This window comes from Pecten maximus, chromosome 8, assembly GCF_902652985.1.
Source record: "Pecten maximus chromosome 8, xPecMax1.1, whole genome shotgun sequence".
In the NCBI taxonomy this organism is placed as follows: Eukaryota; Metazoa; Mollusca; class Bivalvia; order Pectinida; family Pectinidae; genus Pecten; species Pecten maximus.
The window spans coordinates 25,884,279-25,901,829 of record NC_047022.1 but is presented as its reverse complement, the minus strand read 5'-3'; the positions used below and the strand labels follow the sequence as shown (position 1 = coordinate 25,901,829).

General features: G+C 35.5%; 1 protein-coding gene across 1 annotated transcript in view; it reads right to left on the bottom strand.

Moving 5' to 3' along the window:
* LOC117332987 (transmembrane protein 132C-like) overlaps positions 1-17,347 on the bottom strand; it is a 103,009-nt gene extending 85,662 nt beyond the window's left edge. Inside the window, exons 1-2 of the mRNA XM_033892088.1 lie at positions 17,142-17,347; positions 3,325-4,177 (exon numbers count right to left, since the gene is read on the bottom strand). Of these exons, the coding sequence (XP_033747979.1) occupies positions 3,325-4,177; positions 17,142-17,199 (911 nt within the window). The 5' untranslated portion in view covers positions 17,200-17,347. The remainder of the gene's footprint in view (positions 1-3,324; positions 4,178-17,141) is intronic.
* Positions 17,348-17,551: the final 204 nt, after the last annotated feature.

Below are 17,551 nucleotides of genomic sequence, written 5' to 3'. Positions count from 1 at the left end.
ATAAAAAGTCTATAAATCTTGTGCATGCTAATTATATAACAATGGTAGTTAATAAACACACATCCCTAATTTGAGTACGAGTTGATGGATTGGTCCCCTTACCCTATTTTAGATCTAGAAATACAACACTCAGCCGGAGCAATTTTTTATTGACTTTCTGAATATTAAGTAAAAGTGCAGACATCAGCATATTATGCCTAGTTGTTGTCCCTGCCATACCCATACTGGCTATTGATTAGTTTTTGTGTCTATATATGAACTGGTATCAGATGCATGTTTCCAGAACAAAAATAGCTCTATAAATTAAAGGAGACATGCCACAAACAATTCAACAGTAACTCTTCCTACCACTGCCACCAGACGCGCAAATTGCACACGCACTGTTTGTGCAGAACAAGCCGATCAATAAGCTAGCTGCAGGAAGAGCTTCCTTCAGATGTACATTTGAAACTCAAAACCACATCATTTATAATTAAATCTAATGACCATTTGATAAAATGAATCTTATTTTTATTAGGATGTATACCAGTGAATCAATCCTGATTCAGTGAATTTTAAAAGTTCAAATATAGAAGTTAATTTTTATCTTTATACAGCATTTTGATTTTTTTTTAAAGTACAGCGGAACTTCGTTAACTCGAACTCGACAGGACCACAAGAAAACTTATCCGAGTGTTTGAATTAAGTGAGTTTTCATTTTTGGTGCAAAGTTTAGTCAATATTTGTCAACATTATAACTCCACTCTTTGCTCATCAGTTCAGTGTAAAGACTGGTGAGTACATGCATATGTAATATTTCCTTCCGTCTGTCGTAGTTTGGTGTAGTTTTGCCGATAGACAGTCAGGATAAAGTTTCTTACACTTATATAATTAGTCACTTCAATAACAGGTAACTCTTTCAGCTATATCATGTATATGAGGTACTTCCCTAATCTGTATGAGGCAACTCTTTCAGCTATATGAGGTATTTCCTTAACCTGTATGAGGTGACCCTTCAGCTGTATGAGGTACTTCCCTAACCTATATGAGGTACCTTCTTCATGTAGTTTCCTTACCTGTATATGTAAGGTATATGTAGTTTCCTTACCTGTATATGTAAGGTATATGTAGTTTCCTTACCTGTATATGTAAGGTATATATGTAGTTTCCTTACCTGTATATGTAAGGTATATGTAGTTTCCTTACCTGTATATGTAAGTTATATGTAGTTTCCTTACCTGCATGAGGTATATATATAGTTTCCTTACCTGTACGAGATACCTTCTTTTCCTGTATGAGGTACATTTTTTACCCCTATGAGGTACATTCTTTACCTCTATGAGGTATACATATTCCTTACCTGTATGAGGTACCTTCTTTACCTCTATGAGGTATAGTTTCCTAACCTGTACATATATGAGATACATTCTGTTTCTGTATGAGGTACCTAAGAACACCTTTATGAGGAATATGTAGTTTCCTTACCTGTATGAGGTACCTTCTTTACCTGTACAAGGTACCTTCTTTACCTGTATGAGGTACTTTCTTTACCTGTATGAGGTACTTTCTTTACCTATATGAGGTACTTTCTTTACCTGTATGAGGTACTTTCTTTACCTGTACGAGGTACCTTCTTTACCTGTACGAGGTACCTTCCTTACCTGTATGAGGTACCTTCTTTACCTGTATGAGGTACCTTCTTTACCTGTACGAGGTACTTTCTTTACCTGTACGAGATACCTTCTTTACCTGTACGAGATACCTTCTTTACCTGTACGAGGTACCTTCTTTACCTGTACGAGATCCCTTCTTTACCTGTATGAGATACCTTCTTTACCTGTACGAGGTACAGTGGAACTTCGTTAACTCGAACTCGGATAACTCGAATACCCCGCTTAACTCGAAGTACCTCGCCGGTCCCGGCCGAATTCTCTCTTTATCTTAGTAAAAAAAAACTCGGATAATTCGAATTCGGATAACTCGAAAAACTCGGATAATACGAAGTAAAAATTTGGTCCCAACAATAAAAATCCTACTTGAAATGTTCGAATAACTCGAAGTATAATTTTCGTCGATCGGTGGCAAACGCCGACATTTTTTAAGAGCTAAATTCCGTTTGTAATACTGAACATATCGGCACTACTAACCTACATGCTATTATAAGTGTTTCATAAATTCATAAAAGAAATTGTCGGTTGAATCTTATAACAACAAGTCTTGGTGATAAAAAGTACTGCTTTACTTACATCAGGTAATTTCCCAAGACGGTCGCCGATATCAGTACACACGATAGTCAACAACTCATCTACCCGTTCGCTCAAGCGGAACTAATCTCTGACACACCGGTAGATCTACCCGGCTGATGTTTTTACAGGTGTAGAAATGACACAGTCACCGGCGCCTATTAAATCTTGAAACTGCTGAAACAATAGCGTAATTACTGCCGAGGTGTTCAGAGTACAACTGTAACGGTCAGTGCTGTCTATTAAATCGGATAAAACGCCAACTCAGTTACAGTACATTTTATACGCACATGCGCAGCCCAACTTCCGGTGCTAATACACATGGAAATGGCGTGGTTATCAATAAAAAGTAAGTAGGCCGATCAAACAGTATTTTATATATGTCCAATAAAAGGTAATGGTTCTGTTACGTTTTGTATGCAATCTGTGTTAAACTTAAACGGTTATTTGTTTTGACATTAATAACTTGTTATTTTGTCGAATTCCGTTTTATCGTTTACCTTTTGCAAACATAACTTGCACATCAGATCGTTATTGAAGTGACTAAGTGAAAGAAACTTTATCGTGACTGTATATCGGCAAAACTACACCAAATTACAAGTGACATAACGAAACATTACATATATATTTACATGTATTGACCAGTCTTTACACTGATCTGGTGAGCGACGGAGCGAAGTTATTATGATTATATAATGTTGACAAATATTGACCAAACTTTTCACCAAAAACGATAACTCGCTTAATTCGAACACTCGGATAACTCGAAGTTTTTTCGTGGTCCCGTCGACTTCGAGTTAACGAAGTTCCACTGTACTTTCTTTACCTGTACGAGGTACCTTCTTTACCTGTACGAGATACCTTCTTTACCTGTGTGAGGTACCTTCTTCACCTATTTGAGATACTTTCTTCACCTATATGAGGTATATATGTAGTTTTCTTACCTGTATGAGGTATATATAGTTTTCTTACCTGTATGAAGTATACATGTTTCCTTACCTGTATGAAGTATACATGCATATGTTTTCTTACCTGTGTGAAGTACCTTTTTCTTCTGTTCAAGGTACCTTCTTAATCACCTGATATGTGTATAGGCACCTACCTCATAACAAACACCTGAAGATCTGACCCCGCCTCCAGCTTCACTGGTATTTCAAACACTGACGATGGAGTAAAAGATTCCTTTGGCACATGTATAAGAATATGTTGATCTTTTTTCACTTCAAACTCATTATCTCTGTGAGCTAAAGATAATGATATAATATATTTCCGTTTGTTCGTCAATGAATTTTCAAATGATCGCCCAGGAACTATGGAATTGGAGGCACTGGCGCATTCCTGGTTTTGGTCGGCGTGCGAGAAGGTGTAGGACACATGCATCAACGGTACACCTGTGATATCATCACTGTGGAACCAATTCTCAGGAATAACTAAACTGGCCACACATGCATTGTCTTTGTTACTTAGAACACATAACGACGAAAGCTCTTGGTTGTTTAGGTGTGCGTAAACATGTCCGCACCACATACGCGGCGTCGTACGATATCCTGCCTTTGACGAGGTTGAAGATTTCACCTTGCCTTTGCCCCGCGATTTTGTACTTAAAGGAGGACTAGCATGTATTAACACCTGAAGTTTCGGCCATTTTGGTGAAAGTGTGTCAGAAATAATGTGTGCACTGACATCTAAACCGAACACAACGTCATGATGTACAAGTGATGGCTTGCCCATCGTGTGTGTGTCCAGTAATGTGTGAACCAGATCATCCTGTATAACCTGGTGTACCTCAAAGGGGCCACTGCTGGCCTTGAGGTTATAGTTTTCTGCAGGACGTGTAATAAGAAAGTTTTCTTTCTTCACCAGTGGGTCCCATGGCTCATTCTTGTGATAGACAGACTTCAGGAAAAAGCCGTCCACTGGACTGTCAAACTCTATCTCCACACATTCCGCTAGCCCTGTAAGGGATAAAGGTGATTATAATGTTATACAAACGAGAAATTTCAATCTAATGCCAACTTTAGGCCCCATCTGAAGTAATAAACAACAACAGCATTTGGTCAGAATCCTCTAAATAATTATTCATAATATTAATAATTAATGTCAAAATTTTATGCATAAAATGCGAAACATAAATGACCTAAAAATGAATACAAAACTGATCAAAAGAGATGTAGAGTAATCCATTAAACAAAGAAACAAATCATAAAAAATATCAAAACAGACTGAAATGAAGAGAAATATGGCCAATTATCACATTTCCTTTTATGCATATTTATTGATAAAATCAACATGGAATAGATAATATTAGATACTTTAAATTTGTAGGCATGAGCGCGAGAACAACAGATGACTTGTATACATATTAATGCTTCTCCCATCAAACTAACTGGGGTGGAAATTAAATATTTTGAAAAATTAATTGCACAGTTAAGAAAAACAAGAGAACAGGAAATTTGGTTGAGTGGGATCCAAGTAGGTTTATCTCCTATGTCAGATTCTCCTAGACTTAAATGCTTCCCTACGTATATACAGCATGTCTCGACTTTCAACTTTTAATTCTCTGCCTATAATGTTAACCTATAACCTATTTAAACCTACTTGGGATAAAATTCTAGATACAGCTTGCTCAGTTAAATTTTATCTGGAATCCATATTATTGGTTGAAAGTTACATATGTAATAAGTTGTTCAGCACGAGCTGACCCCAACATTTAGCAATTTCTGAAGTAAAATCACAAATTTGAAGGATCGAAGCATACAAATATGTGTAACTGTCAATTGTTTGCTTTTGTTTAACGTCCTACTAACAGCCAGGGTCATTTAAGAACGTGCCAGGTTTTGGAGGTGGAGGATAAAGCCGGAGTACCTGGAGAAAAACCACCGGCCTACGGTCAGTACCTGGCAACTGCCCCACATAGGTTTGAACTTGCAACCAAGAGGTGGCCATGGAGGGCTAGTCAGAGTGTTAAGGTGTCAGGACACCTTAACCACTCGGCCACCACTGCCTCAAACAGACATGTAGAAAACGAGACTCAAAACCAATGCTATGGAATCAAAACATACTCTAAGTCAATAATCAAATGAAAACTCAATCCCAGTTTTAGACATATATAGATGCATTGATATACCAGTAATAGTTCATAATATAATACACATGTACAGGAAGATTTCTTAATAGATTGATACAGAGCAGCATTTTATAACCTTGCTGGTTCGTATCGATTAGGTATAATATTCAAGACATATTTTTGAAAATTTAAATAACCTCAATGACAACTAATTATATGCTGAAACTTCAAATGAACTTTTTTTCTGATAACTGTATTTTGCAAAATAGATATATATTACAAGAGATCTCAAAGGAATCTTGGCGTTCACCATTAAATGTTTATTTTGGTTCTATGTAAGACTGATCTTTTTACTTTTCTCTTCCTTCCTCTTATTCTCTTAATAATGTGAAAACAAGGAAAACCTTCATGGGGAATCATAAAGTACTTCTCAGAAAGAGCGATAATTAATAATACACTTCAACTGCCAATATCCAAGATGGCTGCCTTGTAATTATATATATAAATATATAATCTGCCAATTTGTTTCCCCGATCTGACTCAAATTGAATGGGAACAAATAGGTACCAACATATATGTGAAATATATATATAGCTCTTGTATTTTCAAGAAATAGCAATAACAATCTTCAATTGTTAAAATTCAAGACGACCAACTGTCAGCCATTTTGTTTTCCAGATCCGACTAAAAACTGTAAGGTCACAACAAAGACCAAGGGGAACCTAAATGACTCAAAATTGAATGGCACAAAAAGACCAAGGAGAACCTACATGTGAAGTTTGAGAAAGATCCATGCAGTAGTACTCTCCGAGATACAGCTGTAATAAAATTTATATTGTCAAAATCAAATGGCCAACTGTCGGCCATTTTGTTTTCCAATCAGTCATGAAATTCATCATGCATAACAAGGGACCAAGCTAAGGGAAACTTACAAATAAAACTTGAGAAATATCCATGAAGAAGTTACTCAGAAATAGTGATAACAATCTCCAACAGTCCGATTCAAAATGGCCAATCAGTGATCATGAAATTTGAGAAAAATCTTTTAGTCCGATTCAAAATGGCCTATCGATCAGTGATCATGAAATTTGAGAAAAATCTTTCATATATACTAACTACTTCTCAAAAAATATATTGATAACAAGGATTGTTTACAGAGAACAGATGCACCAAGGACGAAGGGTGATTAGAATAGGCCATCTGATGATGGTAGGCTGATAAGCTTTTTTCATGAATAAATGCTGAAGTAATATTAATTACATTTAATATACCAAGAAAGTACAATTATCTATACTGAGTACAGGCCTACATCGTAGGTGAAGTGTACGTTGTATAATATAGTTTAATTAATTAGTGGTCATTGTAATTAGAATTATGACCATATTGCGTTACCAAGTTCCTCACATCAAAGCAATATAATATTATTTCTTTCATCATCTGTCTGCCAATGGGTCAATAGCAGATGTTATCCAGTTCATGACTGTTGAATCATCAATTTCATCTATATAATTAATGACCATTAATCTCATTTATTGTTTTTTGTCAGTAACTGTGACTTTTTTGCCTCCAATATCAGATCCCCGTGACCTATTCTTTATCATCAAAAGGTCAAGATTAGACAAACACAACAAGTGAGATTCAACCCCAGCCTCCAAAGTGATCCAACACCTCACCTTGGATTAGTACTAATGAGTTTGAAATGGGCATACTGTACTTTGCTGGGTGTGATTTCGTCAATAAATCCATATTAATTACCACAAATGCTTTGAGAATGCCTCTTTGAGTCATGGCCAGAACATTACTTGTCATTGATCTTAAATTGCAGTCCCCAGATTCCGACTTAAATGAGCTGTTCAACATGAACAGTACGTACAAGGAGAATTGGAGATCATTTATCAAAACAACCCTGACTAGTGAGTCAACCGCCTGCATGTATCTGTCAGTAAAGTATATAAGAAAATAAAGATCTATTAAAAGCTTGCAAAACAAAAATAAGCCACTAAAAATAATATAGCATTTTTTCTGTTACAGTTCTCATTTTTTGTAATAACTAGAACTCTAGGGTAGGTTTCTTCGGCATATCTAGATCTATTGTCAGTCATCGTAATAAACCCTGTAAAATACATAAAATGTAAATAAAATAGTAAAAATCAATGTAAATATGTTTTTAATTTATATTTTACACTGTTTTCTTTTGAACTGAGGAAATTCTCATCGCTTTTCAATTATATACAGATCTAGATAAGACCTTTTACTACTGCAATCTGAGGAAAATTCATTAAAGTCTTTCTTAGAAATAGCAATAACAAAATTCAAATGTCAAAACTAAAGATTGCCGCCTGTCAGTCATTTTGTTTTGAGATCTCAAATAAAATTCAATACACACAACTAAAAACCAATGGCAACCTATACAAACGAAACTTGAAAAAGATCCATGATGACCTTTCTGAGAAACTATACATATAGTGATAACAAACTTCAAATGTCAAAATTTAAAGTGGCCGTCTGTCATTTTGTTTTCCGATCAGTCTCAAAATTCAATATATGCACATAATAAAGACCAAAGGGACCCAGCTGGGCCTGTGCATAAAATATAAGGGGGAAAAAAAATCCATGAAGAACTTTATGAAAAATAGTGATAACAAACTTCAAAAGACAAAATTCCCGACCAAAATGGCTGTCTTCATTGGCAATGAGGTTGACAAAGATATTTTTCTGGCACATTTGATTTTTAAAGTTGTTTAAATTTACAAACCCTCTGGTAAAGTCAACATTAAAATTGCTTCTGATCAAGAGATATTTTGGTAAAGCAAAAAGAAATATCAACTTTTAAAGAGAGTTAAGTGTTTTTCTATGTAGAGCTATATATAGCTAGCTGTAATATTATAAAAGGATAATTTGTTCGGAATTCAAATTACAAACCTGCATGTGTACATGTAAATATGTTTTATTATAGTTCCACCAGAATTATGTGTGATTTTTATAGAATTCCAGCAACACATGCATGTTGATAATAATATACTTCTTCCCAAATTCATTCTGAAGTTTCTAGTCCCATATATATATCAGGATACTTATATATTATATATAAAAGTAGCTATATATAGTAACAAGGCTGCTACCCTTTGACATACAGAGTAATGAGTATTACAAATCGTTATGAACCATTTATGCTATATATCACAGATCTACAAAAAACAGCTACACAAGGTAAATATGAGATTACCAACTGATAACTACAAAATTTAGACAGCCTTTAATTATTATATATATATAACATATGACAAAAAGAAGATAGCATATTCATATTTTTATTACTCATTTGAATTTAATCGAGAAATTAAATGAAAGATACGCGCATTGTCAATCATTTCTGCCAAGCTTAAATTGACAAATAATACATATATCCTTGTGATGTTGTGTCAGGGCAGTCAATAATTCCCCAAGACACAACTAGCTGTACACAACCCACTGACAGAGACAGAGTGGAATGTGATGAAAAGTTTATGATAAAAGTTTAATTGGGAAAAGAATTAAATTTAGATCAATGCATTTTAAATGATATCTCAGGTATGGAGATGTAAATGCACTAATTCATTGACTGTCAATAACATAGCAGACAGAGACATCAGTAGTATGACAGAGGGGAGGGTAGCACAAGACACAACATGTAAATTCTATTGTTATAACACATGTGGGGGGGCAACAAGTAGTCCTATGGATGGAGTATTCCAGTGAATGGATCCCTGGAATGACTTTGATGTACACAGCCAGTGTGAATAAATGATTACCACATCGACACAGGATAATATTTTCCTCTGATAAATAATTCATAAGGTACAACTCTCCCATACAACCAACACATGTGCCATATGCCTTTTTATTGGCTCACTCACTGGGAGCTTATATATATGTTAAAGTGAAGTTCTGAATACGAATCTTCAAACATATCTTATTTTTTCAATATCTGGGCATAATGTAAATATATATTTATATAACTATATATATGTGTAAATTGTAATACATGCACATATGTAATATTATAATATTTTGTACTTTTAATCAGAATCAGAACATCCAACATGGCATAAAAGTGGATATCTAAGTTTTATGAATTTTATTTTTAAAGAAGAAAAAAAAAGAAAAATATATAAGGTGTCAAAAAGAAGTGGAATCAGTAGCTTATAAATTCTATATAGCTACTTCGAATTCACTTCCTTGTATATTGGAATAGACACATACATAGACAAGGGATTGGAACAGGCAAAGACAAACTATATATATATATACTGGAGCAGGCTAAGAGTTAGACAAGGTATTGGAGCAGGTTAAGACAAGATACTGGAGCAGGCTAAGACAAGATACTGGAGCAGGCTAAGACAAGGTACTGGAGCAGGCTAAGACAAGGTACTGGAGCAGATTAAGACAACATACTGGAGCAGGCTAAGACGAGATACTGGAGCAGGTTAAGACAAGATACTGGAGCAGGCTAAGACGAGATACTGGAGCAGGTTAAGACAAGGTACTGGAGTAGGCTAAGACAAGGTACTGGAGCAGGTTAAGACAACATACTGGAGTAGGCTAAGACAAGGTACTGGAGCAGGCTAAGACAAAATACTGGAGCAGGCTAAGACAAAATACTGGAGCAGGCTAAGACAAGGTACTGGAGCAGGCTAAGACAAAATACTGGAGCAGGCTAAGACAAAATACTGGAGCAGGTTAATTAAGACAAAATACTGGAGCAAGTTAAGACAAGGTACTGGAGCAGGCTAAGACAAAATACTGGAGCAGGCTAAGACAAGGTACTGGAGCAGGCTAAGACAAGGTATTGGAGCAGGCTAAGACAAAATACTGGAGCAGGCTAAGACAAAATACTGGAGCAGGTTAATTAAGACAAAATACTGGAGCAAGTTAAGACAAGGTACTGGAGCAGGCTAAGACAAGATACTGGAGCAGGCTAAGACAAGGTATTGGAGCAGGCTAAGACAAGATACTGGAGCAGATTAAGACAACATACTGGAGTAGACTAAGACAAGGTACTGGAGCAGGCTAAGACAAGATACTGGAGCAGGTTAAGACAAGATACTGGAGCAGGCTAAGACAAAATACTGGAGCAGGCTAAGACAAGATACTGGAGCAGGCTAAGACAAAATACTGGAGCAGGTTAATTAAGACAAAATACTGGAGCAAGTTAAGACAAAATACTGGAGCAGGCTAAGACAAGGTACTGGAGCAGGCTAAGACAAGGTACTGGAGCAGATTAAGACAACATACTGGAGTAGGCTAAGACAATTCAAGGTACTGGAGCAGGCTACGACAAGATACTGGAGTAGGCTAAGACAACATTCTGGAGTAGGCTAAGACAAGGTATTGGAGCAGGCTAAGACAACATACTGGAGTAGGCTAAGACAATTCAAGATACTGGAGCAGGCTAAGACAAGGTACTGGAGCAGGCTAAGACAAGGTATTGGAGCAGGCTAAGACAACATACTGGAGTAGGCTAAGACAATTCAAGATACTGGAGCAGGCTAAGACAACATACTGGAGCAGGCTAAGACAAGGTACTGGAGCAGATTAAGACAACATACTGGAGTAGGCTAAGACAATTCAAGGTACTGGAGCAGGCTAAGACAAGATACTGGAGCAGGCTAAGACAAGGTACTGGAGCAGGCTAAGACAAGGTACTGGAGCAGGCTAAGACAAGATACTGGAGCAGGCTAAGACAAGGTATTGGAGCAGGCTGAGACAACATACTGGAGCAGGCTAAGACAAGGTATTGGAGCAGGCTGAGACAACATACTGGAGCAGGCTAAGACAATTCAAGATACTGGAGCAGGCTAAGACAAGGTACTGGAGCAGATTAAGACAACATACTGGAGTAGACTAAGACAAGGTACTGGAGCAGGCTAAGACAAGGTACTGGAGCAGGCTAAGACAAGGTACTGGAGCAGGCTAAGACAAGGTATATATTGGAGCAGGCTGAGACAAGATACTGGAGCAGGCTAAGACAATTCAAGATACTGGAGCAGGCTAAGACAAGGTATTGAAGAAGGCTTAGTCAATTGCATGTTGGTGATGTGATCAGTAATATAACCAACTTGAGCAGAGATGGTGATATTGATGAACAAAACAATATTTACTTGACTAGACTAAGCCAAGATGAGATACCGGTGGACCTATAAATGGAGAAGATGTAAAATAAAGCCAAGATTGTGTTGGTTTTGAACTAAATATTTATTAATAAAACTGCTTACTTATAATAAACAAATCAAAGATTGTGTCATACTTTTGATCTTCTAGTTCATGTACAGAGTAAAACATCATGGGCAGAAGTGTGATGGGAGGATTTTGACCGATTTTAACATATTTTATTTGTATCTTTGTTATACAAGGGAAATGGCCATGGACACATTTATATATATATATATATATCCAACTAACACAAAGCCTTTTTCCTAAAGAATTTCACTACATTTTTGCAAGATGACATATTTACATTTTCTTTTTTTTTATAGCTATATATAGAGAGACAGAGAGAGATCTTGACCGAGTACATATTTCATAATTCCACATATGGCTGAAGTTAACACTAAACACCTTCCTGAATCTCACTGGAGGAAGATATAAAGAAGAATCGGTCCAGAAAGTGATACGTAAAATAGGCAAGCCTAAGCTGTGATGTTTGGGTGGTTCAAGATAAATGTGTGTACTGGGGTGTAAAGATCAGCCTAGTTCAGGTGTGATATTGAAATACTACAACTTCATTTCCCCAATGTTACACACAGTCAGACCCTATAGAGTTATTTTATCTACATGGGTTAACAGATTTTGGATCAGCTATATTTATTTCTGTGGATCACAGCTATTTCTTTTCTATTTATATGTCTCTGATTTAACAAAAATGTTGAATTCATTAAAGTTATATTCACATCAAGAAGGTGTATGTATTAATGTCAAAATTTCATAGTATAACATTCATCAGGTTTCCTCCAAAATATCTGAATTGAAAACAGTTTCACCAGTGGTTCACATGTTATCCTGATAAAACTGTCTCCAAATTTAGTGTCCCCATGTGAAGTAATTTAGATATAAAGGCAAATTAGGAATTTCAGTCCAACACCTGATGTCAAATTGTGTGAAAAGAATGCAAATTAGATGATGATTTTAAATTTCCTTTACCCTGATGACAGCCGCATAGCGGCCAAAACATGTGGACAAATTTCACAAAATGTCTACTACAAAGTTCAACATAAGGAGTGTTGGATCACCCTTTATATATTATAGATGAATTTATAAAAAATAAGGTGGTATGCAATTCCAGTGACAAGTGTAGGAGATAGAGCTGATTTCTTCTATGTAGGTCAAAGGTCAAAATGTAGGTCAGATTGATCTATATATTTGATACACAATATACTGTCTGATCAAAATAAACCTATACCCGAATTAAAAAGTTAAATTGACAAATAGTGAGGGAGATAGAACCTGGACAAACTTTTTCTTTTATGTTGCAATTTACCAAAGACTATAGTCAGAGTGACCTACTTTTAGTTAGTGACCTATTTTTAGTCAAAGTGACCTACTTTTATTCAGAGTGACCTACTTTTGATCCCAGACACACTGATTCACCAAGGTTAACCCTCACGTATACACCAAGTGTTAAGTTCAAGTGACAAGTAGTGTAGAAGATAGAGCCCAGGCAAACTTTTTCTTTGATGCAGGTAAAAGGTAAAAATGTAGGTCAAAGTTACCTACTTTTATACATGACACACCACCTTGCACCAGCTGCACCTCACCAAGTAGAATCCATACTCCAAATATGAAGTTCCAGTGACAAGTATATATATAGTGAAGAAGACAAAGATGGCGGAAGAAGGGATGGATGAGGAGGGACATATATAACACAAATTATTGTTTAGTCCCTCGAGCTCGGTTCCTGGTAGAGGACTATATATGATAACCAGTTATACAACTGTCAAGTCTCTGGAATACTGTTGTGAAGGGAGATTTTTTTGTTTAATTTTTGTCTTTATTTTTTTGTCACTGTTATAGTCTTTCATCCCCAAGGTTCAAATTTAATAGCTAAAATTATAGCTATAGAGATAGATATATAGACCACCATTTTCTGATCAGATCATTTTGCAAGAAACAAATTTAGCAATCCAGGCCACAGGTCTTTATTTTTATAAAATATACAATTCTGATAAATAAACAAACATAGCCTTTTTACAATGCCTCAAAAATAGGTGATATCTATGTCTTAGCTCTTTAAGGGATTGCTATATATAGGACCCAGCAAGTGCCTAACAGTTACATTTTACCCATCTGTAGTCATTCATTCAAATCTTATACTAGTTCTTTTAGATTTTAAGCTTGGATTTGTATGCTTAAATAGCTATATAAAATATATTAGATTAAGTGCCAAATATGAGAGTATTTGCTAAAAGGTCTCTCTATAATATGCAGTTCACACATAGGCAAACAAAACTCAGTTTTACATTGGGATTTTCAAAATTTCTAATAAAATTCTATTTCAAACTGAATTGTGCTGATAGAACTTCAATCAGGAATAGGTAAAACAGTAAAACATATCATTTAACTGTATTTGACCAAGTAACCAAGATAGAGATCTGCTGAATTACTACACATTCTATTAGATACCAAACATGTAAGAAAAAGTTAATTCTATCTAGAATGGGCGGTATTTATGTATATATGCTAAGTTCTATTATGTTTTCCATAAATACATTAGATGAGTGTTGTATTTAATTGATCAAATTAGCATTGAAATAATTTAAATGTAATGCTGACTTGTCATTGGAGCTATCTATAATTCTTACAATTTATCAGATCAAGTGTATCTATTTCACAGTCACAGATGTAAATGCACAGCTGTCAGCCTGTCAAGTGTGAACATAGCCCACATGCAAATAATCTAATCTATCTAATGAACATCCTACATACCTGTATGTTTTACATACTTATAGATCAGACAATGTCCCTCAAATCTGTCTACGACTTAAATAATCCTCACTGATCACTCAAAACCATGCAGTGTTGTCAACCTATCAGCAAAATATTTTCTGCATATATATATAATGATAACCAAAACAGCCAAATCAGAAAAAAAACATTCTCCATTTCTTCACATCTGTGACTGAATAAACAGGACATTTTGAAATTGCAAATTTTGATTGAAATTTAATACATTTTTAAGTGTGTAAGAAGACAGACACTATAGCACTGTGATACCAATAAAAACTCCCTTTAATTACGATCTGCATCCTTCCCTATAACTTCAGAGCTTGATTCTGATGTCAATTTAATACAATCCTAATGACAGGTTGCAGAATTAAAGTGTTTTTCATCATACAGGTGTACAACTACTTACTGCCTAGTGTTGTCTTGTGTTTTTCATCATACAGGTGTACAACTACTTACTGCCTAGTGTTGTCTTGTGTTTTTCATCATACAGGTGTACAACTACTTACTGCCTAGTGTTGTCTTGTGTTTTTCATCATACAGGTGTACAACTACTTACTGCCTAGTGTTGTCTTAAGTCATATTACCATATGTAGACCATCTTTATCACCAAGTGAAAATAATAGCTTATTACCTCAAAAGATATCCATCATTTTCACAATTTTCCACACACCACTGCCACTATAGCTATATATGTATACACAAATTTTGACAGGGTAATAGGGTATACCAGAGGACATGATGGCAATTCAACAAGGTTTTTACCTTTTGTACCCAACAACGCAAAAAGAAAGTAAAATGCTTCGTGAGGCCAATAATGTTTACACATATCTATACCTGTACATTGAAACAACTGTCCCAATTTGGCAAATCTGAGTTAAAAAAATTGTAATACTCCCAAACCCTCTAACTTTGATTATAGTTTTGTGACTCAATCAATCATAACATCAAAATCCAAAACTGACAGCCACCTGTATGTCATTACAATCTTAAAGCATGAATGATGTATTAATTACATGTATATAGACTACAGCTATCGATCATAACAAATGTGTCTTTTTTTGTTCATTTCAAAAACTTGACAAGGCATCAATTTTCTAGGCAATTATAAATTAAAATATAAACTTCTTCATAGATCACTCTGTCTTCAGGTGAATAATTACAAATTATGTATATAATTCAAAACTCAAAAAAAAAAAAAAAAAAAAATACATTTCATATTATGTTCAAATCCTTGTAATATAAGAGTTTATACACATTATATAGAGGATATTGAATGGTGAAGGTGTCCCGACACTTTATCACTAGCCCTCCACCTCTGGGTTGCGAGTTCGAAACCTACGTGGGGCAGTTGCCAGGTACTGACCGTAGGCCGGTGGTTTTTTCTCCGGCTTTCCTCCTGTCCACCTCCCAAACCTGTCACATCCTTAAATGACCCTGGCTGTTAATAGGACGTTAAACAAAAACAAACAAATTGAATGGTTGCCCATTTCATATAACATATATTTCGAGAGTATGACAGAATATCGATATTTTCACGAGTGTAAAGCACGAGTTAAAAATGTTGAAATACTCTGTCATACGAGTGAAATATATGTTATATTAAACGGGAAACCATTCAATATCTTCTATATTGATTGAAAATGGCGGTCCAGTAAATACAAAAATGGAATATAAAACAAAAACAAATGAAAAGCTATTTGCTTCGTACTTTGTATTTGTTCTGCTTGATACACACATTCCATATTGTTAACAACAAATGCCACCATGTTCGAAATAGGTTACTTGAAGCAGTGGAATGATGTAGCAAAGTATTTTGTGGCAAATCATTATTAATTAGGCATGAATTAGTGATCCAATTGTTTAAATAGGATATATAATACACAAACTGTAAGTACACACCGTTGTCGTCATGTTTTAGAGTTGTACATACTGATATTATTGTATTTTCATTTCCGCCCTGAAATCAGGGTGGAACATGCACAGTGTCAAATAGGGTTTGGTTGCCAGAGACCTTTAGCTAGCTGAAGTATAACCATTTGAGCAATATTGTACCTGCCCAAAAGCATTCAGTCCCTACTCCAACAAAGTCGTGGATCCCAAAGACACACAAAAGAACACGTACTTCCATGGGTATATAAAGTTGGGTGCCACATGTAACAGGAGAGGAAAAAATGCAACAACAAGACAGGGACTCCAATCTGGGACCACTGAACCCTAGATGGGTGCTCTAAGATACCTGGCCACCAGTGTTCAACCCTGTCCAGTTTTGTTACATTATACTGTACCTGTACAATGTTTAATAAAACCCCTACTTTTTCATAATACAGTTTGTATATATATATTTGCTGGCTCAATAACATAATTTGTACCTCTATAAAGCTTTCTAGAAGATCAAAACAATTATATACCTTAGTGTGTTTTATCTGGAAATGACAATTTATATTGATAGAACATTTTAGAAATCATTATGTCCATTAAAAGAGTAACAGAGAATGCACACGCATGTCACCATTCACAAAATGACAATGTTTGATACGAATTACTGTCAGCATACCAGCACACGTGTATAAAAACGGCCTCGGCACGTTGATAATTTCATAGGGACATCGTACAAAATTCCCTCCTCCATAAATTTGTATGCATCGCTAGTATTGCGTTTTGTAAACAAATGACCACACACAAGGTTTTCAGCAAAATTCGGCTATTAAGATAACCAATAAGGATACAATATGAAATATAATTATATTTGATAACATTTCAGTGTCAAAGGAGTGACAACATGTTTACAGTGCAAGAAACGTCCACAACGGTTTCTCTACCGATCATTGATCGAGGTATGAAGTCAGGATTCTGCGGTTAATTTCACTTACCATGGAGCAATCCCAACAGAAATATCGCACCGATTCGATCTCTCCACGGCATTTTCATGGCCGGAGTAGATAAAGAAATGTTGTTCCCTACATTGAATCCACTTTTAAAAATCCGAGTGTAACGAATATAAGTCCACAAGCACCGTCAACATATATATGCCTGTTGCTGGTGCAATTTCAGCCCATCTTCGTCTACCATTATTGAAGAGTTCAGATAAAATAGTGCGGAAGACTTTGTGTATTCATACGCGACAGTAATGCGACGTTTTCGTTATAACTATGATATAACAACGTTATTGATCAGCCGATTTAATGAAACACGATATAACAAAAGTGATTGGTGATAAAGAAAATATGTTATGATAATAAACTCAATTTCAAAATTTTGCAAATTTGGCCTATATTTTGTC